This window comes from Tachyglossus aculeatus, chromosome 21 (genome assembly GCF_015852505.1).
Source record: "Tachyglossus aculeatus isolate mTacAcu1 chromosome 21, mTacAcu1.pri, whole genome shotgun sequence".
Lineage (NCBI taxonomy): Eukaryota > Metazoa > Chordata > Mammalia > Monotremata > Tachyglossidae > Tachyglossus > Tachyglossus aculeatus.
This window is the reverse complement of record NC_052086.1, coordinates 60890190-60918174: the sequence shown is the minus strand read 5'-3', so window position 1 is coordinate 60918174 and position 27985 is coordinate 60890190. Positions and strand designations below refer to the sequence as shown.

The 27985-nt window shown below is 42.9% G+C and overlaps 2 protein-coding genes across 2 annotated transcripts in view; one reads left to right on the top strand and one right to left on the bottom strand.

Moving 5' to 3' along the window:
• Positions 1-2566, top strand: part of NUDT1 (nudix hydrolase 1) — a 33022-nt gene extending 30456 nt beyond the window's left edge. The window contains exon 5 of the transcript XR_005455411.1: positions 2552-2566. The gene's annotated coding sequence lies outside the window, so the exon portion shown is untranslated. The remainder of the gene's footprint in view (positions 1-2551) is intronic.
• SNX8 (sorting nexin 8) overlaps positions 1-27985 on the bottom strand; it is a 58249-nt gene that overhangs the window by 16749 nt on the left and 13515 nt on the right. The window contains exons 3-5 of the mRNA XM_038762795.1: positions 12838-13028; positions 7122-7239; positions 3474-3595 (exon numbers count right to left, since the gene is read on the bottom strand). Of these exons, the coding sequence (XP_038618723.1) occupies positions 3474-3595; positions 7122-7239; positions 12838-13028 (431 nt within the window). The remainder of the gene's footprint in view (positions 1-3473; positions 3596-7121; positions 7240-12837; positions 13029-27985) is intronic.

Sequence of the window (27985 nt, the reverse complement as noted above, 5' to 3'; positions counted from 1 at the left end):
AACAATCCAATCAGAGTTTTTCCTGCTGTTTCTAATGATGCACTGATAGACTGTAAGCTCGCTGTGGGCAGGGAATGTGTTTGTTACATTGTGCTCTCCCAAGCGCTTACTACGATGCTCCGCACACAGTAAGCACTCAATAAATGCAAAGAGGGTTTCCAGCAAGACCTCAGAAATGATCAATGAATGGTATTTATTAAGCACTGACTGTGTGCAGAGCACTGTCTAAGCTCTTAAGAGAGTATAATATAATACTCTCTCAATTGAAGTGATGTTTTCAACCAGGTTATAAGCATCTTGGAGGTCCTTCCAAGTACCTTAGAAGGGATAGTTATTAAGATAGCTGCAACTTTTGCTGTAACCAAATTGCTTCTTTTTGGGCTCAGTGAAGAAGTGAGGAGTCCGGAGAGTCCAGAAAAAGGGGAACAGCCAGAGCAGGTGAGAAGAAACCCATCTCCACATTGCTGTCACCACCACCCCCGCCTCTCCCAGGGAACCAAGCGGCAGCCATCTCAGATTCCCTTTCCATTGCTTCGGTTGCTGCTAGCTCTCCTCTCCCACAACTCCGGCTCTGATGACTTTTCCTTCGTGCGGTGAATGAAGGAAGGAATGAGGGAAGAGGCATTTCAATCAATCAATCAATCAATCAATTGTATTTATTGAGCGCTTACTGTGTGCAGAGCACACCCTGAGGCTAGCAAACTAGTGTCTAACAAAGGGTTGAAAAATCTCTGCCTTAGAACATGAGTTCCTTCAACCAAGTAAATTAAGGAACATAATGAATTGCAAAAATGTGGGCTACTGACTGATAACCCTTGTAAAAGGCAGGATTTGTGTAGTACAGTGGTTGTAGCAGGTGACTCAATTTCCTGATTTTCCTTCATACTCTGTTCACATCTCACTACCCCCTAGTCCACTCCATCTCCTCCTACAGTCAGTGACATTCAATGAACACCTCCAGTGTGCAGAGCACTAGCCTAGGGGTGTGAGAGAGTACAAGAGAATGAGTGGACATGATCTCTGCCCTTACGATCTAGCAGAGGAGACAGACATTTAACTAAAGCCTCTCTCTTCTCATCCCTTTTGGTTAATCAATCAATCATATTTATTGAGCGCTTACTGTGTGCACAGCACTGTACTAAGCACTTGGGAAGTACAAGTTGGCAACATATAGAGACAGTCCCTACCCAACAGTGGGCTCACAAATCAATGATCCCCTCTCCCTCCCTCCCCTTTATCCTCCCCCAAAAGAATGCTAAGACTCCCCAAGGATTAAAGATTAATTACTGATAATTTAAAATTGCGGTAATTGTTACGCACTTACTACGTGCCCAGCACCATACTAAATGCCGCAGTAGATACAAGATGATCTGGCTGGACACAGTTCCTGTCCCACACCAGACTCACAGGGGGAGGGAGAACAGGAATTGAATCTCCATTTTACAGATGAGGAAACAAGAGACAAAGCAGTTAAGTAACTTGCCCAGAGTCACACAGCAGGCAAGAGGAAGAGCAAGAATTAATACCCAGGTCCTCTGACTCCCGGTCTGTGCTCTTTCCAATTCAATTCAAAGCAATACTGGCTTCAGGCAGTTAGAGAGTTAAATTCTACGGAGGTTTCAAAGAGTGGCCTCTTCTGTCCCTTTAGTGGAAGAAAAATAAAAGAGCAAAGGTTTTCACTGCCCCTTTGCTTGTTCTATTAATTGCAGTCTCTGTTTTAGTGGTAGCAAACTGCTGAGTTGTGATACTGAGGGCCTCTCTAGTAGCCCTGCATTCCTAGCTGGCAGGTGGGGAGTAGCACAGTGGGGAAGGAAAAGTTTTCTTAGCATATACCTGTTCTTCACCCCACAGCACTTAGGTACAAATCTGTAATAAATGGGTGTTTACACTAATGTCTGTCTCCCCCTCAGGATTGTAAACTCCTTGTGGGCAGGGAACGTGTATCTCCCACCTCTGTTACATTGTACTTTCCCAAGTGCTTAGTACAGTGCTCCGCACACAGTAAGCGCTCAATAAATACGATTGAATGAATGACTCCCCACAGCACATATGTATCTATCTGTATATATCTGTAATTTATTGTTTTATCTGTTTGTATTAATGTCTGTCTCCCCCTCTAGACCGTGAGCTCGTTGTTGGGTAGGGACTGTCTCTATATGTTTCCAACTTGTACTTTCCAAGCGCTCAGTACAGTGCTCCGCACATGGTAAGCACTCAATAAATAAGATTGAATGAATGACTCCCCACAGCACATATGTATCTATCTGTATATATCTGGAATTTATTGTTTTATCTGTTTGTATTAATGTCTGCCTGCCCCTCTAAACCGTGAGCTCGTTGTTGGGTAGGAGCCGTCTATGTTCCCAACTTGTACTTCCCAAGCACTTAGTACAGTGCTCCGCACACAGTAAGCGCTCAATAAATACGATTGAATGAATAAATACAATTGATTGATTTGCAATTCACAGATCAAACATTCAGTCTTTTTTCTCAACTGCTTTAGGCTTGCATCACATTCTTAGATACATAAAATGACTAATTTCTTCCACAGAACTGAGTTCCGGCAACATCTGCAAAACTACTCCATTGCTTTATTGGGATCTTCTACCTAGATGAGGTAAAAGTCTGAAAACTCCCTTCTAATCTGTAAACTCCTTGTTGGCAGGGATATTGTCTACTCTACTCTGTTAAACTGTACTCTCCCAAGTGCTTGATACAGTGTTCTGCAGATGGTAAGTGCTTAATAAATACCACTGACTGATGGAAAGATCGTTTCTTAGTGGGGTAATTCTAGATTAGAACTAGACTATGGGCGATTCTGGTACGGGGAGTTGCGGGGGACGGACCTCATTTTGCCTTCTGACACCCTTTTCCCTGGATTCTTCTCTTTTACGAGGCAGCAAGGTCTAAAGAAAGGGGCAGAGTGCGCGGAGCTACGAGACTTAGGTTCCGCTACTGAGCAGCTCTGTGAAGTTGGACAAGTCACAACCTCTTTCTGCCTCAATTTCTTCATCTGTAAAATAGGGATAATCTCTCCTTTCCTCTTAGATTGTGGGCTCTGAGTAGGATAGGGATGTGATTATTTTAGATTACCTCAGTGCTTACCACAATGTGTAATGCCTAGTTAATAAGCACAAAAATACCATAACTTGACAAATCTCAAATCTTCACAAAAAGTCTATAAGTTGCTGTTTCTAGACATATTTATTATTTTCCATAAATTGTACAGCTTCCATATTATCTGAGGTAGAACTTCAACTATCCAATCAGATAACCCCATATAATCACCAAAAGAAAATTAACGTTATTGAAAGCAGTCGCTCAAACAAGAAACATCCCTTCGCAACCTCCCGCATCAAGGAAAGGGGAGGAAGATTGGAAGAAACACATTTAAGGCTAATTAAGTACTTTAGAATCTTACAAATCTGCACGGGGAAGAAGAGAAATACACCCAATTGCTATAAAGTACTTACTGAACCACTGAAAGAAAGAAAGAGCTTCAGGATCACGTCTTCTGAGAAAGGGGGGTGCCGAGCCACGAGGTTAATGAAGCGTTTCAATGCCCTCCGTCTGGTCTCTATGAATTCTCTGTCAGCTAGAGGAAGAAATCCCATGTGAGCCATCCATTCTATTACCCACTAACCTTGCCACTAAAAGAGGTCTTAATATTTTATTAGAGAAGCAGCATGGCTTAGTGGAAAGAGCATGGACTTGGTAGTCAGAGGTGGTGGGTTCTAATCCCGGTTTTGCCACTTATCAGCCGTGGGACTTTGTGCCTCAGTTCCCTCATCTGTAAAATGGGGATTAAGACTGTGAGCCCTACGTGGGACAACCTGATTACCCTGTATCTACCCCAGCGCTTAGAACAGTGCTTGGCACATAGTAAGCGCTTAATAAATACCATCATTATTATTATCGTGGCATCCACAGCCTCCTTTTGTCGTGACTCAGCCCCCTCAGTAAATGGGCCAACATCTGGCCCTTTGTACATGGTATCCAATATTAGGACCACCAGTCCAGCCCATTATTATCATAGATAAAGCAAACCCAAGCAACCTTCCCTTAAAGCAGTAGCAAGTCTTTCCATCCAATAACTTGGAAGTCATATCAGGGAAGTCAACCAACAACTTGGGCTCCTACTTTCAAACCCCAAAATTTGAATGTGACCTTTGACTCCCTGATATGTTATCTTTTCTTTTAAAATCCTTTTGTATTCTGTCAACAAATAAAAGGTGACCCATATCAGGTTTTTGTTGCACCTTTATATTTTAATGATTTCCATTCTATCTTCCCCACCTTCCTGATATTCAAAACCAAACAGGTTCCTGCAACCATCTCTCCTGGCCGGCAATTCACTTGCTTCAAGGCAAGGGGCCAGAGTAGATGACCCCTCAAAAAGTCTCTTCCTGGTCCACAGTTTTACATGGATTTTTTTTTCCAATTAATCAGTCAGTGTATTTACTGAGCTCCTACTGTGGGTAGGTTGCTTTACTAAGTGCTTGGAAGAGCATGGTAGAATTAGTTGACATGATCCCTGCCCACAAAAAATTTAAAATCTAGGGAGCAGAGGACAGCAGACACTAATCTAAGTTACAGATAGGTAGTAATAGAGCATGTAAAATGTGTACAGAAGTGCTATGTGGGGCTGTGAATATTTAAGAGCTTAGGTGGCCCAGTCATGCTCATGTGACTACTGGGGATATAAAGTGGAGAGATTAGAAATTAACTGGGGGAGGCCTCCTAGAGGAGATGTGATTTCAGAAGGGCTTTTAAAGAAGAGGAGAGATGTAGTCTGTTATATATGAAGTGGGAGGGAGATCATCAAAAATATCATTTTTTGGAGTTATTTTTGAAGTGATCTGAGTAATCTGAGGCAGACCACTAAGCATGAAAACTTGGGAAGAAGGTAAATTATTAAAAGCACAAGAAGCAGCGTGGCTCAGTGGAAAGAGCCCGGGCTTTGGAGACGGAGGTTGTGGGTTCAAATCCTGGCTCTGCCAAGTGTCAGCTGTGTGACTTTGGGCAAGTCACTTAACTTCTCTGGGCCTCAGTTCCCTCATCTGTAAAAGGGGATGAAGACTGTGAGCCCCCCGTGGGACAATCTGATCACCTTGTAACCTCCCCAGCGCTTAGAACAGTGCTTTGCACATAGTAAGCGCTTAATAAATGCCATTATTACTATTACTATTAAGCAACGTTGCCTAGTAGGTAGAGGGAAGGACCTGCATTCTAACTCCAGCTCCACCATTTGTCTGCTGTGCCACCTTGGACAGGTCACTTCATTTCTCTGGACCTCAGTTACCTCATCTGTAAAATGGGGATTAAGACTGTGAAACCGACAGGGGACATGGACTGTGCCCATCTTGATTACAGCTTGTAGTTACCCCGGTGTTCAGCACAGTGCCTGGCACAAAGAAAGCCCTTAACAAAAACCATTTTTTAAAAAAGCCTTTACCAGATTAAGCAGCAATGGGTGCTTCTGTAAAAATGTTAGAACTTGGAAATGCCCTAAATCTTGAACTACTACACGTTTGGTTTTGTTCTCTGTCTCCCCCTTTTAGACTGTGAGCCCACTGTTGGGTAGGGACTGTCTCTATATGTTGCCAATTTGTACTTCCCAAGCGCTTAGTACAGTGCTCTGCACATAGTAAGCACACAATACGATTGATGATGATGATGATGATTTCAAGTTCACTGTAGTTATTAGATTATAAAAGAGATGACACCATCACCCGTCATCATCTTAGTTTTTGGTACTACTCTAGCTTAGAGAGATTCTTTAGAGATTGTAGAAGAAAAGAAAGCCCGCATTTAAGATAATTGTTAGTTTTGCTTTAATTTAACAAGTATGAGTTCTCTTCAGAACAGGGAGATCTGGTCTACCACCCAATATTCTATTTACATAGCGGGGAACTGCACTGATTTGGCTCCTAAATGAAAAACATACTCTGGCCTAGCAGAGTGGCTCAGTAGCATCTTGTTAAATCTCTTAAGTGAGCACAAGGTCACGAGCCTGTACACAAAGAACTGCACAAGGCAATCTTCCAATGAACTATGTGCAGAGCTTTCAGAGATGCATTTTTTTATCCAGTGAGTTTAAAACCTTTTAAGATGTAAATGAGATTTTCCCCTTTCCAAAATACTCTCACAATGAAAGGGAACTGGGCTTTATATAGTACCTCTCAGATTCAAATCACTTCGTGAAGGGTAAGTCCCTGCCAGTGCAGGAAACACAAGGGCAAATAAAACAGTTACCATTCAACTAGACATTCCAGCAGAACTCAGACATCACCCTTTCCGAAGAGGCTCTCGGGGGGCGGCGGGAATCTTTCCCTAACACTTACACAACATATTTATCAGTAGGAAGAGAAGACTTTGGAGTTGTTACCTTTCAGATCAGGTTAATAAATCAGTCATGCAGAAGCAATCACCCTTCATAAAGGGGTACCTTCTGACACGAAGAGGGAGCCTTCCCCATCATGTGCCACAGGGCTTTAAGAGGAAAAGTCCCATTGTAGCACAGCTCTACCCTTGGAAGTCTTCCCTCTTATAATTTCTGTACCCTATAACTCCCTTTTTCTGACCTAGATGACAAGTGAAATACAATTTTAGCAAAATAGATGGCATTATGCCAATAGTGGGAACTCATATCCCTGGTATTCAAAGTCCTCCTAAAATCCTGCTCTTCCAACAAGCTTTCACTAAGTAATTCCCAAAACCCCAGCTCGTAACAACCCACCAGTCATCCCACCACTTAGGCACTTTTTAAAACCATCCGCAGTACTTACATCTTGTGAATTCACAGACACACACCCAGTTTAGTCAAGTGTACCTTCAATTATTTATTCTACTTACTCTGTTTGTAACTAGATATATTAAAGTGCATGTTCCCTTTGGGCAGGGACCATATATTTTCTTTCAGTTGTATTTTCCCCACACATCTGCTATTACTACTACCCTGGCTGCTGGTGTGGATGGTGAGGCAGGACTGACAGAGAGAAAGGATGAGACCACCTGAGTGCTGCTGACTTTCCAGGAGGTCTCTAGAGGTCCATGTATGAATTCTCTCTTTTGCAACATTGCCTTTAGTTATATTTTGCTACCAGCAAACCCAGCTTTACCTCCCAGCATTCTTTTGGGTGGAAGTGCGGGCACCATGCGGTATGGAAACTTCTGCAGCAGCATCTCGTGGAACACCACAAAGTCGTTGTATCGCCTGTACACAGATGTCTTGAAGCGCTAGAAGAAAAAGAGGCAATGCTCAGGTTGGACATCAGCAGTTTAGGCAGCCAATCCTCTATCTACCACTAGACAGAACTGGGAATCACCTCACTCGTTTTGCAGTTTTTATTTTTGAGGAAGGCAGTGATTCCTCCAAGTCAGATAATACCTTTTATTAATATTTCACAATTGATTTCAACTCCGATTAGCGGTGAGACCTAGTCGAAAGAGCCTGGGCCTGGAAGTAAGGGAACCTGGGTTCTAATCCCAGCTCAGCAGCCTGTCTGCTATGGGACTTTGAACACTTAGCTTCTTTTAGACTGTGAGCCTTTTAGACTGTGAGCCCACTGTTGGGTAGGGACTGTCTCTATATGTTGCCAACTTGTACTTCCCAAGCGCTTAGTACAGTGCTCTGCACACAGTAAGCGCTCAATAAATACGATTGATTGATTGATTAGCTTCGCTGTACCTCAGGCTTCTCCACTGTGACAGGGGATGAAACACCTGTTCCCCTTTCCTCTGAGTCTATGAACCCCTTGTAGAAAGGGGTACTGTGCAAGACCTGATTATCTTCTATCACATGTAAGGCACAAAGTAAGCACTTCAATATTACTACTACTATTATTATAGGGTCAAATATTAGGGGTACAGAGCTAAAGAAGTTCCTACTCGGCCTGAAGCCTACCAAAATCAATTTCCTAACTGAAGCAAGGCCCTTCATCACTCAGCAGGAGCCCACTAGGAAAATATCTTTTTGCTCCTACCGCTATTTCTCCCCTTCAAAAACATATGGAAAAGTCAGTAGCAAATACACACATTTGCCTGCAGTCTAACCATGGTGGAAAAGCCTCCGCCTTGCCACTTCAGGAATTGATTTTAGTGGTTGTGGCATGGACAGTACCCTCGTGCTCTCTCGCATCAGCCAGTCAGGTTCCCAGAAGAACAAGGAGGGCAATGGGCAAGGATGTGGGCAGGAGTGGACTACCTTGCAAAATACACCCCTAGGGTTTTTGTGTGCAGGATCCTTTAGGGCCAAAGTGAGCATAGCCTAGTGCCAACTCTACCGGCTCTAATATCTTAATTGCTCAAACTGAGTTGCAGGGCTAGCCGGGGCAATACTCCAGACAGAAAAATCCCAGGAGAGTGCTCTGGCTAGGGAAGAGGTTGTAAAAACCTCCCAAGGATTCAGAAAAATAACCAAAGGATTGCTAAGGTCTGCTAGGTAAGGAAACACAGACACATACACATATACACTTAGTACAAGCGCTTAGTACAGTGCTCTGCACACACTAAGCGCTCAATAAATACGATTGATGACACACACACATATATATATACATATATATATATATATATATACACCAAATCACACACAATACTCTGGACAGGGGAAAAAATTTAAAATGGAGTATTCAGCAGGGGATGGGGATGGGAAAGTCCACAGAGAGCTGGAAAGTCCAAGGAGGGGATATTCTGAAAAAGGGACAAGGAAGTCTTCACATACGCAGGCATCCACACACATGCACATACACAGATATACACACACACAACTCTATTTTTGGCAGGGTCCTACAAGTATGGAAATGATCCTTTTCATCTAAATTTTCAAACATGCATAATATTCTGCAATGCTAGGGGCCCCCAAAACCTATAAAAATGGATTAAAATTTGCCAAAGTAATAATAATAATAATGTTGGTATTTGTTAAGTGCTTACTATGTGCAAAGCACTGTTCTAAGTGCTGGGGTAGATACAAGGTAATCAGGTTGTCCCGTGAGGGGCTCACAGTCTTCATCCCCATTTTACAGATGAGGGAACTGAGGCCCAGAGAAGTGAGGTGACTTGCCCAAAGTCACACAGCTGGCAAGTGGTGGAGCCGGGATTTGAACCCACAACCTCTGACTCCAAAGCCCGGGCTCTTTCCACTGAGCCACGCTGCTTCCCCTAAAGTAGCACTTTAGGGCTTCGTCTAACCCAGGATACAGCATACCTGCCTTTTTAAAAAAAATTCATAAAAGCAATATAAAAGCAATATAAGCTCACTGCCAGTTAGATACATTTCAGTTTCAATTAAGACCATTACTCAGACCTTTGAAAACAACAATCCCCCTCACCACCCCTTAACAGGGCCATGTATTCTAAAGCAAGATGCAGAAACAGCATGACACAGTGGATAGAGCACAGGTCTGGGACTCACAAGGTCATGGGTTCTAATCCCAGCTCCACACTTGTCTACTGTGTGACCACAGGCAAGTCACTTCAATTCTCTAGGCCTCAGTTACCCCATCTGTAAAATGGGGATTAAGACTGTGAGCCCCATGTGGGACAGGGACTGTGTCCAATCTGACTACCTTGTATCTGCCCCAGTGTTTAGAACAGTGCTTGGCACACAGTAAGCACTTAAGTACCACTATTATTCAGCGCTTAGTACAGTGCCTGACACACAGTAAGCGCTTAACGAATACCATTATTATTATTATTACTACTTTACTCATTAATATTTATTGAATGCCCAATACATTGTCCTGGACACCAGAAAAATTACAACAGAGAAGACAACACCCTCTCCATGTTCAAGGTATTAATGAACTAAACACATAGGATCAGTTTATAAAAAAAACACAACCACTGAACATTAAAATCTCAAGACAGAAGTTTAGAACAAACTAGTTGGGTAAAATCCAGGGCCAGATGTGCAGACATGAATACACACCCACATAATTACATGAACAATGAAAATTTTTCTAAGTAAATAAGTGTTCAAAGGATGCTGATCTGACTGGAATAAACACTGTTAGGTGAGGGTAGTCCAGGAAAGACTCAGGGAGAAAGTCAGTCCTCAGCATATTTCCGAAGTAGAGGAATGTAGCTTGACAAAGAGATGCTGGGAACACATTCCAGACACACAGAACAACATGGACAACTGCTTGGAGGCAAGATAATGGAATATGTGGGAAAGTGAGCAAGTTTGTTAGGCTGAAGCAAAGAATGTGAGCCAGCGTATAGGGCCAGATGAAAGCTGATTAAAAAAAGGAGGCGGTTGGAGATTTAATTCAACCCATGAGGCCAATAGAAAGTCCTATAAACTATTGAGTAGTGGACATCTTTAAGTGGATGCTTGCAGAAGAGGATTCTTGCCTCTTGTTTGCAAAGCCTGGAATACAGAGATTGCGCCTGGGTGACCAGCTTCCAGGAATCCAGGCCCAAGAGGATTTAGGGTGTGGACTAATGAAGAGGCGGAGGCATTGGAGAGGAAGGGGCAGACATACAAAGGGAATTGGCAGGACTTGGAGATAAAGACGGATGGTGGGGATGAAAGAGCAGTGAAACAAGTTTCCAATGCTACAAGCAGGAGACAGACGGGAGAGTGGGGAGGAAGGTAACAAGGAGGTGAGCAGTTGAGAAGGAAGACGATGAGCTTTGTCGGTTTTGAGCTTCAGGTGGTAGGAAGAAATACAGGAGCTTATATAGTTGACATCTGCAAAGAGCTGGGCTTCCCCAGGAATATAAAGAGAAACAAGGAGATGGTGTAGAAGAACGTTCTGGGAGGCAACTGAAAGAGGAGCCGCCATGCAAGGGAATATTGAGAAGGAAGATCAACCAAGACCTTTCCAACATGTGTTCCCTATAAATTCAATTCCAACCCCAGGAATATAAAGAGAAACAAGGAGACGGTGTAGAAGAGTGTTCTGGGAGGCAACTGAAAGAGGAGCCGCCATGCAAGGGAATATTGAGAAGGAAGATCAACCAAGACCTTTCCAACATGTGTTCCCTATAAATTCAATTCCAAGATCATCATCGTCCATCAACTTGAGGAATCAACATCGAGTCAACCCTGTTTAATGAGGAATAGAGATAAATTTGATTCTAATAATTAAGATATACATATATAGACATATATACGCATACAAGCAAATATCTTGAAAATTAAATCAAATCAGCAAAGGTTTCCTGTATCTACCCCCAATATATTTGCATCATGCAACAACACTGCATATCATACGTCTAAGACAAACTGAATGAGGTACAAAACTGGAGAATAAAAACTGTAAGTCCCCCCCCACACACACCCCTCAATATTTATTGAGCATTTACTACATCCAGAGCACTATACTAACTGCTTGGGAAAGTATAATACAATAGAGTTGGTAGACATGATCCCTACTCACAAGGAGCTTACAGTCTTTAAGGGGAACCAGACATTAAAATCAATTAGAGAGAAGGAAAATAGCAGAGTGCAAGGATATATACATAAGTGCTGTGGGGCAAGGATATATACATAATTGCTGTGGGGTGCAATTAGCAGGCTGCCTTGATCTTTGCAGATTTCAGCTATTGCCTAAGACCAAACTGCTGTTTTCTAAGCATTCTCGGCCTATGGATATCACATTATTCAAAGAATAAGCAATCTGGGAGAATTAGTAATGGAAAAAGTCTCACTCCTCCAGACCACTCCTTTCAGCCAAAATACATTCCAAACTTTTTCAACTTTTCATTCATAGACCTCCAAGTCAATGCAAGCTTGGAAACGCAGGCAACTCCTTATCAAGACGAGATCACGATACTTGTCATGCAAGTACAACCTCGGACCGATGCGTGGGGGCAGGGGGAGACACCACATTTTAGAAGGAAGCGAAAAAGTCATCCTGGGAACGAGGAAAAGTCTCCCTTCTCAAGCCCTTGCCATTGCACTCTCTCTTGATTGTAGGGGTTATACAAATTATGTCAATGTTGGCACAATGGGAGTTTCCATCAATTTTGCAGAGAAAAATTGGACATTATGATTGGAAAATCGGGCAGCACTGGGCTTTGGTGATAATTGGTCAGTGGCTGAGGGCTGGGATTGTGCAGTCCGCCAACCTGGCTCCCAGCCCAGCTGCTGGCCTTCACCCCATCGCTCCGCAGGGCCCCCCCCGTAGCCAACACCATTTGCCCCTCTTAGTGTCCCTGAACAGAAACAGCAGCATCCACCATTCCACTGTTCCCAGCACTGTGGCAGCTACCTGATCATCTCATTCAGCCAGAAAATACAAAACCATCGTCAAAACCGACCCTATCTGAACCTGGAAACGGGAGGCTAAGCCGCAGTACAAAGAGGATTAAGTTGCCCAAAATATACAAGTCCTCTGTACTGAAGGGTACACATATGTACCCTTTGATAGACTCTAAATTCCCCCTATTAAAGGACTGCGAAGTGACAAACACCATGGGTTCTCACGTTAGCTCTTCCTCCCCCAGGAGTTGATTCATATACAATTTAAGCATAAGAAAGAAAAGTATTCAGAAGTCCCAGCAGTTGCCTGATGTTAGAGAGTAAAGCTCAGCGCCGTGACCAGACCGGGTGAAAGGAAAGTCAGCATGAGGACGATCAGAGTGTCTCCAAGACAATATCGGGATTTACATTCAGGCCAGGACTGGAATGTCTAGGGATGCTGAAGGGCAAGACGGAGTTGCAATGACATATCTGTGCAGAAAAGCCTGTTCAACTACTTGATCCGAACAATTGCCACATGGTTTTCCTGCTAAATTCTGGATAACAAAATACGAATCCCTCCTCCTCCTCCTCCTCTGAAGTGATTTTTTTTTTCCTCCTCATCCCACACAAGGGTCTTTTACCTGGCTGGTAACCTCATACTCCACATGTTTCAGGAAGAGGCCCTTCTTCTCCGGAATGAGCTCCACCTGGATGGTGTCCTTGGCCAGCAGCTCCTGAAGAGTGTGAGAGAGCAGCAGCGGGTTTCCCTGAGGCATCTGCATTCGAAACTGCTCTGGCTCTCTCGGCTTGCTTGCCTGGGGCTTCGGGAATTCTGCAGAAGGAAAGAGGAAAGCTAGGTTAAAAATATCTTCTAAAAACAGCTCTCCAAACCGCTTTCTTTCTCTTTACTATGTGCTATCTCAGCACTTGGACTCTGGTCAAGAAAAGGCAGCCAAGCCGCTCCTTGCACATTGCACATACTCCTTCTAGAAGTCACTCCTCTGAGATCAGAATGCCTCCCTTTATAGAAGTAAGTATCACCCATCCCCTATCTGTCCCCCTCAGTTATGAAACAGCAGTGATGGCTCCATTTCTTCCTCCAAGGAGAATCCGCCTGGGAAAATCAACCTCTCACTCAATCCAAATCTGTATTAAACTGAGACAATTTGTAGAAGAAAAAGAAATATTCTCTGATCATGTCAGGAAAAATCTCTTCTTTCACACTGGCGGTGAAGAGAAATGTCCCGATGAAGGTTGAAGGGAGAAGATTGCTCAACTCAAGCAATTTTGTCCTTTTAACACATGAATTCCCTCCTCCTCCCCACAGTCCAAAAACAAATGAATATTTTAAAACCTGAGAGAGAGAATGTTGCCAACTTGTACTTCCCAAGTGCTTAGTACAGTGCTCTTCACACAGTAAGTGCTCAATAAATACGATTGATTGATTGAAAGAGAGAGCAAAAATTCTCTTTTTGAATGACACTCTTTTTGACTGTAAGCTCATTGTGGGCAAGGAATGTGTCTGTTTATTATTGTATTGTACTCTCCCAAGAGCTTAGTACAGTGTTCTGCACACAGTAAGTGATCAATCATAACTGAATGAATGAATTAGATACAGTATGTACACTGCATATTGTAATCTACTGTAAAGTGACATGTTTTATATAAATTGATGAACACCACCAAAGGGCAACTGCCTTTTCAACACTCTCCACTCCTTTAGGTCTTTGTTTCTGACTTCCAATAGTCCAGCAAGAGGGCTGCACTTGAAAAATTCCAGAAGACTCACTAGCTCCATGTGCCAATGATTTTTGTCCTATTATTGGGCAACAAATGCAATTATTTCAAGGATCTGCAGTCTGAAATAGGTTTCATGCAAATCCACAGCGACACAAACACAAAACAAGTCTGTTTCCTCTGGATACTAATTTTTGAAGAACAACAACTGCGATCAGGAGGAGGGGGAAGGGACTGACCAATTATAATCCTGTTAAAAGAGATCTTTCTGCCATTTAAGCTTTTCTCTTCAGCATTGATACTTATCTTCAGGAAACATACAGACCTCCACATCTCTCCAATGACTGACTGGTTCCTAGGAAGATCAGTAGGGGAAGCCCCATTTAGCCCAAAATATTTACCAAGCATGGCCATTCAAAATTGCTGAACAGAACAGTTCCACTTGCAAATACTAATTCTAGTAGGTTACCTGCTGGAATTTTAAGTCAAGCCCCCAGCAGAGGGTAATAGGGAAACTGAATAAAAACCTGGTTGTAGACAGATGAAGAGCAGAAAAGTATTTAGAATAAAAACTGGGTTGTAACACTTGATAATCAAATGAAAGCTTTAAAGGACGGCTTTAATGTAGCAAAAGTTAACCGGACTCTGAGGCATACCGACAACTGGAAGAGAATTCATATGCCAGTAACCCATCCTGTCTTACTTCCAGGGGGATATTTTGTGTGCAGGACTGCATAACCATAATACATGGGTGCCCAACAGCGGATGATTCCTGTTCACGTAACTGAGAAAAACAACCCTTGAAACCTCAGCTTCCTTTGGGTCACGGGTCACAACTGTTGCCCGCTAGTATATCAGAGGCTCCATTCACGACATTTCAACACCTATCCAAGAACTTACAAGAAATTAAGTTATGTTAAGGGCATTGTGGCTTCCTGCTGGGAGAGGGGTAGAAGAAAATCTTCTCTTCCATGTACAAATGGAAAAGTATAATCAATCAATCGTATTTATTGAGCGCTTACTGTGTGCAGAGCACTGTACTAAGAGTAATTGAAAGGTATAAAGGTATAGAGAAGCAGCGTGGCTCAGTGGAAAGAGCCCGGGCTTTGGAGTCAGAGGTCATGGGTTCAAATCCTGGCTCCGCCAATTGTCAGCTGTGTGACTTTGGGCAAGTCACTTTTCTCTGTGCCTCAGTTACCTCACCTGTAAATTGGGGATTAAGACTGTGAGCCCCCTGTGGGACAACCTGATCACCCTGTAACCTCCCCAGCACTTAGTGCTTTGCACAGAGTAAGCACTTAATAAATGCTATCATTATTATTATAAGAGTCTCTCTTTGGGGAAAATAAACGGATTTGCTTTAAATCCTCCTTTAACATAAATAGGTAGGATTAAGACTATGTTTTAATAAAAGTACATAAAGTCTTTAGTGTGCCCAAACAAGATTTTCATTTGCAGTCTGGACCTAAACAAATCATTTGGGGTATTCTCGTCCTTGGAATTTATATTTGTATGATGGGAGAAGCCCCCAAGGAAAACCCAAATTCTCACTTTCCTGAAGTGACTTTAAACTGGCCTTGCTAGCCAAGAAGCAGCACTGATTGGTGTCCTCACCTTGAAGAATGGTTAGCTTCCTACAACAATAAGAGCACAGGCTTGGGAATCACAGGTCATGGGTTCTAATCCCCCCTCCGCCACTTGTCAGCTGTGTGACTTTGGGCAAATCACGTAACTTCTCTGGGCCTCAGTTAACTCATCTGCAAAATGGGGATTGACTGTGAGCCCCTCGTGGGACAACCTGATCTCCTTGTATCTCTCCCAGTGCTTAGCACAGTGCTTCGCACAGAGTAAGCATTAACAAATGCCATTATTATTACATAGAGAGGCATTTTCATGAACTTCTGAAATTGAATTAATGATTAGCCTAAATTGCAGTCTATTAGAGTCCATTTAGACCCCACTATGTTCTTGGGATTTAATTAGAGGGCATACATTTTCAAACTAATTATTTGTTCTCCCTCCCATCCTCTGTGTGCGTGTTGGGGGCGGGCAGGAGCAGTGTCTCTCAAGTTCTCAGTTCTGGGTCCTTTCTATCCTCCATCTATACACCGTCCCTTGGAGCTCAAAAAGAGCTGACAGCCTACAGGGGAGAAGAGTGTGGATAAATGAGAGGGAGAGAGCCGATCCTGCCCCCTTACCCTGGTGCTACCGAAACTGCGGCTCCATCTCCAAACGGCAAGCGGGTAAGCTGGGAGGCCTAGTGGAAAAGCCCAGGCCTAGGAGGACCTGGGTTCTAATCTCAGCTCAGCCACTTCACTGCTGTGTGACTTGGGACAAGCCGCCTCACTTCTCTGTGCCTCAGTTAGCTCACTTGTAAAATGGAGATTCAATCCTCCTCCCTCTGATTTAGATTGTGAGCCACACATGAGACAGACACTGCGTCCAACCTGATTATCTTGGATCTACCCCAGACTTTAGTAGAGTGCTTGGCACATACTAAGTGCTTAGCAAGTCCCATAAGGGGGGAAAAAAATAAAAAGCAGGGTAGGGCCTCCCACCCTCCACAGCCCCTCCGCCTCAGAATCTCCAGCAGCTGCACCTCAACCTGCTGCCTTAATCCTGGAGTAGGAACAGAGGATGGAGAGGGGCTGAATGAGGGTGCGGAGGCAAGCAGGAAGCATGGCTATCAGAGACCCTAACACCCCGGCACCCCCACCCACAGGTAGAACCAGGGTTGAATTATTTTTTTCCTCTCTCCTCCGAACTTTTCCATCACAAATGATGCCACCACCATCCTCAATCTCATGTACCTCGATGCTAACCCCATGCCCACGTCCTCCCTCTGGCCTGGAACTCCCTCCCCCTCTATATCTGACAGGCCATCACTCTCCCCAACTTCAAAGCCTTATTAAAATCACATCTCCTCCAAGATGCCTTCCCTGTCTAAGCTTTTATTTCCCCTATTCACCCTCCTCCCTGCATCACCTATGTACTTTGATTTGTACCACTTCAGCACTTTGGTACTTACCCCATCCTCAGTCCCGCAGCACTTATTTTCATTTTCTTACAGTCTACCATTTCCCCAATCAGTAATTTATTTTATTGTATTTTTATTTTAATGTCTGTCTCCTCCTCTAGTCCGGAAGTTCCTTGTGGACTGGGATTGTGTTTACCACTATCATAGTGTACCCTCCCAAGCACTTAATACAGTGCTCTGCACACAGTAAATGCTCTAAAAGTATGACTGACTGATTGATTTGGGCCATCTGAAAACAAACTGTTGGCCCTTCAATTATGTTCTTTGCGGAATTGTTGAAGGGGTAGCAAACATCATCTAGCACTACACCACTTAAACTAGAAGAATTCATAAAGTTTCACCAAGGAGAACCACATTGGTAGGCAGGTGAATTTCATTATGGGATTCATCTAATCACAAAGCAGCAGGAAATAAATTAGCTACTTTTAGACATATGCTCAAGACATCTCCCTCTTCACCAGTTCTCTATGGCATTTTTTTCTCAAAGTATATTAGCCACACTACTATCATTATAATTCTATTTTTAAAAATGTTTTCAGGCTGTACAAAATGCCAACTGGGCCACATCTGGCCTGTGGGCTACAATTTAGGAATCTCTGACAAATTCACAACACGAAATACAAATACACCTTGACCCTTAAAATTCTGTGCACCTGGGCTAGAGTTGATCTCAAAGTGGCAAAATTCCTCATGTAATTCTCAGGAAACTATTATTCAAATTTCAATAAATGCATGCAAACACTCTGAAAAGGTTTGAATTCATTTGAATTTCAGAGTTTTTGTACTGATACCAGTTTATGGGGCAACAGGAAAGTAGTACTGAGCAAACATGAAGCAGTTAAAAATAATAATATAAAAAGATCTGCTCCTTTAAGAAAGAAATATTCATTCAGCAGTGATTTCCAAGTGAACACCCACTAGTAAAGAGCATGAACTTTGATCACACAAGGAATTCGCAAGAAAAAAAAAAAGGAAATTTTCAATTATTAACACAGCTACATGGACAATGTAATTGAGTACTATTTTGAAAAACTTTTTGATTTGGTTTCAAGCATGTTTAACAATTGATTTCTGGCAAGAGATCCTACATGAGGAAGACTCCCTCCTCTATAATACTTTTAGAGCACTAGAATGAGGTTTTCACTTTTTATTCTGTCCCAGGCTATACAGGTCATTTAGGCAGTCCTATTGTGAACTGCTTACCAAGCCCACCAAAAAGGGAGAAGCCACTGCTATTAAAAAATATATGTAGAATCTTGAGAGTTTAGAGTGCAAAAACCTTGTCAAGTAATGCTACATTATCATCAATCGTATTTATTGAGCGCTTACTGTGTGCAGAGCACTGTACTAAGCGCTTGGGATGTACAAATTGGCAACATATACAGACAGTCCCTACCCAACAGTGGGCTCACAGTCTAAAAGGGGGAGACAAAACCTAACATACTAACAAAATAAAATAAACAGAATAGATATGTACAAGTAAAATAAATAGAGTAATAAATATGTACAAACATATATACATATATGTAACAACTGTCACCCCCTTTCTGTCCCATGCCTGCACTTGGGGGACTTTGCTTAAAAAAAAAAGGATTGGGGGCAGTGGGGAGACCCAGATTCTTTGATCATTTCCAAGTCCAAACCTGGTTGACAGTAGTGCAGGGGTAAAGTTCCTCGATGATTTTGCTCCCAGAAATCTCTTAAAATACACACAAAAAAGCAGTCTAGGCATCTGTTCTCCTGAAGGACTTTCCATTTACTGAACACCCAATTGGCATTTTTCCTTACAATCTTAAAGGAGAAAAACTCTGCCTTTCACTTTTCACAAATTTATGGAATGGTCAAAGTGGAAGTATAAACTTGATGGTCACGTACATGAAACAATAACTGGACAACTGACAGATAAGAAAAACCCTGAAGACCTCCAAAGTCTAGATTTCACTTCAACATGTTTAAGTTTATAGTGGCTTCTCTCCCTACTGGCAGTCTCCACGGGGTTAATCAATCCATCAATGGCAATTATTGATCACTTATTAGGTCCAGAGCACTGACCTAAGAGCTTGGGAGAGTACAATATACAGAGTTGGTAAGCAGGTTCCCTATCCACAGAGAGCTTACAAACAGAGGGCTTATCTATGGGCATGAATATAAATAAATTACAGATATGTGCATAAGTGTTGTGGGGCTGACGGAGGGGTGAATAAAGGGTGCTAGTCCAAGTGCATAGACATTCAAGCGTATTTACTGAACACTTACTGTGTGCAGAGCACTGTAGTAAGCACTTGGGAAGTACAAGTTGGCAACACAGACATCACAGAAGAGACAGGGAAAAGAGGGCTTAATCAGGAAAGGCCTCTTGAAGAGATGTGACTAATAAGGATTTGAAGGTGAGAAGAATGGTGTTCTGTTGTATACGGAGAAGGGGGGAGTTCCAAGTCAGAGGGAGCATGTGGGCAAAGAACTGGTGGTGAAATGGACGAGATCAAGGCTGGAGTTAGAGGAGAAAAGTTTGTGGGCAGGGCTGTAGCAGGAGTTCAGTTGAGTGAAGTTAACACTTTATGGCCCTCAGTCCCCAGAAGGCATAAAAATTAGTGCAAAATATCAAATAAATACCCAATTAACCAACTTTATGGCAGATATCTGCAATTTAGCCAAGCCAAATCTTTTAGGCATATGGACAGATGCACAAGTCAGACAGTAATGATTTACTTAGCTATTACAGGTTTGATTTCACTACAGCTGGGAGCCTGTGTTGAGAAACATGTTGGGCAAAACCAGTATCAACACTCCAGAACAACATATCTCAGAGCTGCCTGCTGTGCTGGTGGGAGAAGAGCCACTTCATGAAATGAGCCCACAGCCAAGCCTTAAATAAAGGAGTGTTACCACATTCAGTCAACTATTGGAAGCAGTTACAAACACCTCTTTCCAAGGTCAATCTCAGCCGGCACGAGTACAAAAGCCCAGTCACACCATTAAACACACATTCAAACTTGACCATCAATCATATTTATTGAGCGCTTACTGTGTGCAGAGCACTGTACTAAGCGCTTGGGAAGTACAAGTTGGCAACATATAGAGACGGTCCCTACCCAACAGTGGGACCATTCACCAAATGTATGAGAGGGGAATTCACAGAGAATAAAAGGTACTAATCCAGGATAAGAAAGTGAACATGGAGAAAGAATTATATAATTTTGCAATGACCAATACCTCAAAAGAGCTGCCTGACTCCCGTTTCCTCAGCCCTTCTCTAAATCTGGGGAAAAGAGATTATTTTAAAAAAAAAAAAAACCCACACAAACAAAAAAAACCCATACCCCATCTGGACACAAAGGAAACCAAATATACTGATTTTTTTCCCTCAGAACACACAAGTGTCCACACATTTGCAATGTTTCAGTGCCCCAAAGAATATCCACTAGCAAGAAAATTCACTTTTATTCTTCTAAATAAAACCGCTCCTACCTGGATTTAAAAATACCAGATTGCTACGCTTTTCAAATTCCACCTGTAAATGATCCAAGTGCTCTAGCTCCACTGCATAAAACCCACAGAAATGTCCTATGGGGAGGAAAAAATGAAACATATTCCTCTAAAAATAACAAAGCTGACTGTTTTCAGGAAATGAAGTTGAAATTTCCTCCTCATTACCCTTGGCCGTGGCCTCAGAGATGGGAACTCTATGGCCTTGAATATTGCATACAACCATGAGATATTGCAAGCTGCTCATTTATGCCCAGGTCTCCAGATTTCCTGTCAGCACAGATAGACATTCCCAAATAAGCAGAGAAAATTAAAGCAACATTTCTTTCATCAGCATCCTCCTCCTTTCACTCTTCTAACCCACCCCAAAATCAGGAGCTCAATCGAATAAACTTTCCACTCTTTTAGTTTTATTAACAGTCTAATTCCCTACTTTGCTGACACCCCTGTCAGATTTCTAACAATGTCACCCAGGCAGTGGCAACAGATTATCACAACCTCACTCCCACTATTATACCCTACTGAACACTGCCTGGGTGAACTTTAAGCATTTGATATTTGCCCCACCCTCATCCCCACAGCGCTTATGTCATCTATAAATTATATATTACGTGTTATTTTTATTTACATTAAATGAAACTAGTAGACTGTAAGCTCGTTGTCAGCAGGGAACGTGTCTACCAAGTCTATTAGATTGTTCTGCTCTCTCCCAAGCACTTTAGTACAGTGTTCTGCACACAATAAGCACTCAATAAATACCACTGATGATGATGGGTTTTTCTAATCTGCCCTCAGTGCAATGCTAGGTCACATCTCAACAGAAACCAAGTCAAATATCCTAAGCCAGAGTTTTCCCAGGATCTTTATAACTTTAAGGTAGTGAGAGCCACAACAGAGAGGTGCAGAAACTCTCTTAGGGCACCAGAACATGAATGCCATAGACCCCTTCAACAGGCAGATAAAGTTGCTGATTTGGTGGTAAATGTCTTCTCCCTAACCTCTTCAAGTAAAATGCTGAATCGTGCCCACTGATGAACAAATAATGAACAAATAACAACTTTAAAGGAGCTGTAATCCTTCGATCAGAGCCTCAGGACAGACCATGACAAAGACATTCCTTGCCTTAAGGTAATCACAAACTAACAAACATTATACTAAAAACAGGCATCAGATGATATTTGATCAATCATTTATTGAGTGCTTACTGTGTGCAGAGCACTGTACTAAGCACTTGGGGGGAGTACAACATGACAACGTAACAGACACATTCCCTGCCCACAGTGAGCTTACAGGCTGGGGTGGGGGGGGACGGACATCAATATAAATAAATTACGGATACATACATAAATGCTGTGGGACTTGGCGGGAGCGTGGTGATGAGTAAAAGGAGAAAGTCAGGATGGCGCAGAAGGGAGTGGGAATGGAGGAAGAGGGCTTAGTCAGGGAAGGCTTCTTGGAGGAGATGTGCCTTCAATAAGACTTTGAAGGTGAGGAGAACAATTGTCTGTCAATCAATCAATCAATCAATCGTATTTATTGAGCGCTTACTATGTGCAGAGCACTGTACTAAGCGCTTGGGAAGTACAAATTGGCATCACATAGAGACAGTCCCTACCCAACAGTGGGCTCACAGTCTAAAAGGGGGAGACAGAGAACAGAACCAAACATACCAACAAAATAAAATAAGTAGGATAGAAATGTACAAGTAAAATAAATAAATAAATAAATAAATAGAGTAATAAATATGTACAACCATATATACATATATACAGGTGCTGTGGGGAAGGGAAGGAGGTAAGACGGGGGGATGGAGAGGGGGACGAGGGGGAGAGGAAAGAAGGGGCTCAGTCTGGGAAGGCTTCCTGGAGGAGGTGAGCTCTCAGCAGGGCCTTGAAGGGAGGAAGAGAGCTAGCTTGGCGGATGGGCAGAGGGAGGGCATTCCAGGCCCGGGGGATGACGTGGGCCGGGGGTCGATGGCGGGACAGGCGAGAGCGAGGTACAGTGAGGAGATTAGTGGTGGAGGAGCGGAGGGTGCGGGCTGGGCTGGAGAAGGAGAGAAGGGAGGTGAGGTAGGAGGGGGCGAGGTGATGGACAGCCTTGAAGCCCAGGGTGAGGAGTTTCTGCTTGATGCGCAGATTGATCGGTAGCCATTGGAGGTTTTTGAGGAGGGGAGTAATATGTCCAGAGCGTTTCTGGACAAAGATAATCCGGGCAGCAGCATGAAGTATGGATTGAAGTGGAGAGAGACACGAGGATGGGAGATCAGAGAGAAGGCTAGTGCAGTAGTCCAGACGGGATAGGATGAGAGCTTGAATTAGCAGGGTAGCGGTTTGGATGGAGAGGAAAGGGCGGATCTTGGCAATGTTGCGGAGCTGAGACCGGCAGGTTTTGGTGACGGCTTGGATGTGAGGTCAGATATGAAAATGGAGGGTGTGCCACACCAGAGGCAAGATGTGGGTGAAAGGCTGGCGGCAAGACAGACGAAACAGAGGCACAGGGAGTAGGTTGGCACTGGAGGAGCAAAGTGTGCAGGCTTGACTGTAGCAGGAGAGTAGTGAGGTAAAGTAGGAGAGGGCAAGGTGATTGAGTGCTTTAAAGCACTTAAAAGTGCTTTAAAGTAAGGAATTTCTGTCTGTTGAAGAGGTGGGTGGATAACAACTGGAGGCTCTTAAGGAGTGGAGAAATATGGACTGAACGCTTTCATAGAAAAATGATCTGGCAGCAGAGCGAAGTATGGACTGGAATGGGGAGAGACAGGAGGCAGGGAGGTCAGCAAGGAGGCTGATAAGGTAAGCACGGCAAGATAAGATAAGTGCTTGAATTAATGTGGTAGCAGTTTGGATGGAGAGGAATGGACAGATTTTAGTGATTCAGGTTGAACCGACAGGATTTAGTGATAGATTAAATATGTGGGTTGAATGAGAGAGATAAGTAAAGGATAACGCCAAGGTTATGAGCTTGTGAGACAAGAAGGATCGTGGTGCTGTCTCCAGTGATGGGAAAGTCAGGGGGAGGACAGGGTTTGCGTGGGAAGGTAAGGAGTTCTGTTTTGGACATGTTAAGTTTGGGGTGACAGCAGGATACCCAAGTAGAGATGTCTTGAAGACAGGAGGAAATGTGAGACTGCAGAGAGGGAGAGCGAACAGGGCTGGAAATGTAGATTTGGGAATCATCTGGACAGAGGTGGTAGTTGGAGTCACGGAAGCAAATGAGTTCTCCAACAGAGTAGGTGTAGATGGAGAATAGAAGAGGACCCAGAAGTGAACCTAACTGTGAACCGCAGCTGGGGAGTGGGAGGCAGAGTTGAGAAAAAGACGGAGAATGAGCGACCAGAGAGCTAGGAGGAGAACCGGGAGAGGACAGTGTCAGTGAAGCCAAGGATGGATAACGTTTCCAGGAGAAGGGGATGGTCAACAGTGACAAAAGCAGCTGAGAGGCCGAGGAGGATTAGGATGGAGTAGAGGCCGTTGGATTTGGCAAAAAGGAGATCATCTGTGACCCTTGAGAAGGTGGCTTCTGGGAGGACAGGAACCAGATTTGATTGACCAAGACCACAGTGACAGTAACTTGTCTAAAGTACTGTCAGTCCAACTGTAAAACAATTCTATAAGGCACCATTCAAGTTTGCTTTATTAATCCATAGCCTCTTTAGATGTTCACTTTTAATTGTTCACACTTAGAGAGGCCCAAGAACTTTTTATGGCCTTTAGGGAAGGATTGTTTCAAGAACTTTGGGAAATTGGCACAGTTTACATTAAGGTTGAAAAGTTTCATAAGCACATTAAGTGTCTGCTCTACTTCACTGGATGCTATCTATCCCCACTGCCACTCTCACTATTCTAATTAATTGTATAATGAAGAATTAAAACTTCCTCAGATTGCACAAAAATCAAGGTTTTTAAAATAAACATCTACAATAGCTTTGGTGGCAATGGGGAGAAGTCTGAACTTCTGATTATGCTGAGACAGCCAAAAGAAAGTGAGAAGGGGGTCATTTTAGCTTAGACAAGACTCAAGTCAATGCAGGATGATCTTTAGACTCAAAAATCAATCAGAAGTAGTACCTAAAACATTCTAACAGCTAAGGCACCATGTCAAAAAGCACACTGTTCTTTATTAGCTAGCACAGCTGCACCTTGGCCTAGTGGATAGAGCACAGGCCTAGGAGTCAAAAGGACCTGGGTTCTAATCCTGACTCCGCCACATATCTGCTGGGTGACATTGGACAAGCCACTTAACTTCTTTGGGCCTCAATTACCTCATCTGTAAAATGGGGATTAAGACTGTGAGCCTCATGTGGGACAGGAGCTGTGTCTAACCTGATTAACTTGTATCTACTCCAGTGTTTACAACAGTGCTTAGCCCACAGTAAGCACTTAGCAAGTACCATAATCATTATTATTATGGTTAAAATGGGGATTAATACCCATGTGGGAGATAGATTGCGTCCAACCTGATTAGGCATTATCTACCGCAGCGCTTAGTACAGGTCTGGGACATAGTAAGCACTTACATGCCATAAAAAAAAAAATTCCTTCGTAGCCAACTTCTCAGTTCTGACCTCTCAATGAAAACTTAAGTTCCAACCCATCTCAGGGCAGCCACGACGTTCTAAAACCTTTAGTTAGTTACTTTTATGAATTTGCCATTAATTAGATGAATAGGAACCCTGTCACAGACCAGCCTTTACTTGATGACATTTTCTAAGTGATTTCTGAAGTGTTGGCAACACAAGAAGGCACTACAATCAGTTACTAAGAACAAGCTTGGTCCTTCAGCTGATAATTAAGTACAATTGCAAATTTGCAGCAGCCAAAGAGATGAAAGTGAGCAGAAATTAGGGAAATGCACAGTATTACACGGGAAAAAAACAGAACTCACATAGATTAGAGGAAGTGAGATCACTGAATAGCAGCAGAACTGATATTCTTACTTGAATTCAATCTTTGCAAATGATTTCAGATCATGTCTTTTGTTTGTTTTCTAAGCTGGCAGCCTTCACCTAAAAGCAAGGCAGTGGCTCAGGGTAATTTATAGAGAGTGCGAAGTTAAGAAATCACTTGGCTCTAAATAAAAACAAATGGACATTTTACACAGACTTAAGTAGCTCCATCTCTAACGCACATGCAGAATATTTAGCCCATTACCCAATTATGCCTTTTCTAAAACACAAAAATGTGGCCAGTTCATTAAATTTGCTCCTTCCCTTAGATGAATGGAGACAGGTTTAAAACTAGGGGGTCTTTGATAAGTATTCCCTCCAAACTAGATGGCCAGTATAGAGGGGAGAAAACCCAAGTATGGGAATATTCCAGTAAAAACCACTGTCTATGTACGTAGCTCTATAAAATACACAAAACATAGATGGGTCAAAGTCCAGTATGGCGAAAAACTAAAGTTTTCAATACCAGTGTATTAAAAATTAAGAACTTTTATTTTAAGACTCCTGTAAAAGCTCTCATTCTACAGCTCAGTCAAATAAGGGAAAAAAAGTAGCAGTCCACAAATTCCTACCAGGGAAATGGTGTTTCTGCAAAATTGGACCCTACCCAGTTTCTCACTAACAGCTTGAGGTGTGATTTTAAGTTTCGTTTGCTTCTAGCTTTCAGTGTGAGTTGAATTTCGGACCAGACTAGGGTTTCTCCCTTATTGGTAGTAATAATAATAATAATGGCATTTGTTAAGCGCTTCCTATGTGCAAAGCACTGTTCTAAGCGCTGGGGGGGATACAATGTGATCAAGTTGTCCCATGTGGGGCTCACAGTCTAAATCCCCATTTTGCAGATGAGGTAACTGAGGCTCCGAGAAGTTAAGTGACTTGCCCAAGGTCACACAGCAGACATGTATTTGGTTCCAAACAACCCTAACAGTGCCAAATCATCAAATTTACCTTACTCTGCTTCCCCACACAGCTTATTTTACAGTTTGAGACTCTTTCTTCAGAGTTGACCTCCTGCAGAGGCAGTGATGGCAATGTCTTGTGTATCTTGGTCTTCTCAACTGCCACCCCATTCGGAAAACATTAAAAAGACAGAATTAATACAGTTCGAAAGCTTACCCGCTCCCAGCAGCATTCTGTTGAACAATTAATTACCTCAAAAGTAGCTTAAGTCCAAGTGCTCCCTTTAATTAACCATGCAGACTCTTACAAAGTTTAGACACTCTCCTAAGTTTAAAGATGAATAAAAGCAACACGGCAGTGAATGTTCTGGCAATGTGCTGCCAAAACAACCAAACTCTAAGAGCTAGTTCATTCTATTCTTCCACAGGGCAGATTTCCACTACATGTTTTGGATAAAACACTCTTAGGGGCTGTTTGCCCTTCAACGGAGGTCCTTCTGATAAAAGGCCAAGCGGTGTCGGAACAAAAGGCTGAGCACACGCGTACAGTATCAGAAGTGACGTTCATGCTCGAATGTGGTTCTTCCTCAATATGACGAGATCCATCACCGCATCATGGGATTATAGTAAAAGGAGATGATTGCGTAAATTCCAAAGGTGATCAGATCTGCCAACAAGTGGCACTGGTTAAGGGCTTACAAGAGGTACTAGAGGCAGGAGAGGGTTTTGTTCTGCACCTGTGAGTAGGTTTTGCAGCTGAATTCAGTAATATGTGACAAAGCAATCTCAACTTTACATGCTAGCACTTGTCATTGACTCACTTGACCTGCATCCGGTTACACTCCCAGGATTGGGGGTTGAAAAACCCCATGGATACCAATTGGAATACACGCTCTCTCTAGTAAACAGTTGGGAAAAGGAAAGCAGAGGGCCACCGGCTGGAGCTGGCAGCCAGAAAAAGGCTTGGACTTGTTGGGCCCCAGCCATATTAATCTCTTTTGAAGAAGGATTTGTGTACTTATACGTCAACTACACACAAGTTGATTTTTTTCATTGATGACAAATAAGCAGTTGATATTGAAGTAGCAATTCTTAATGCGTTTCTTCAGGCTTGTCTGCAAAAGTGCTGTATTTGTTAATATATCTGTATACCTGCTCAGTACACAACTCCAAGGGGCTGGGCCCAGTTCTATTTAACTAGTATAGCACTACATACAATAGGGTGCTTATCTCCCGAATTTTATCAGGACATGGTCAACCAGGCAAGCTAACTGTGATTATCAGGACAGCTACACTCCTTGTGGGCAGGGAGTGTGTCTTTCTGTTCTATTGTATTGTAAGTACAGTGTTCTGCATTCATTCATTCATTCAATCTGCACTGTGTGCACAGCACTGTACTAAGCGCTTGGGAAGTACAAGTTGGCAACATATAAAGATGGCCCCTACCCGAAAACGGGCTCACAGTCTAGAAGGTGGGCTCACTCAATAAATATGATTGGGTGATTGAGCCCTGTTTCTGAGGCATTAAGACCGAAAACCCAAAGAAATGGACGTTGGTGACTGTGGATTGCAAAGGGCCGCTCGCATTGTCTCATCCCTACCTGCCGTGTTTCTGCTGGAGCATGGAGTACATATTTATTTATTTACATGTTTGTACATATTTATTACTCTATTTATGTATTTATTTC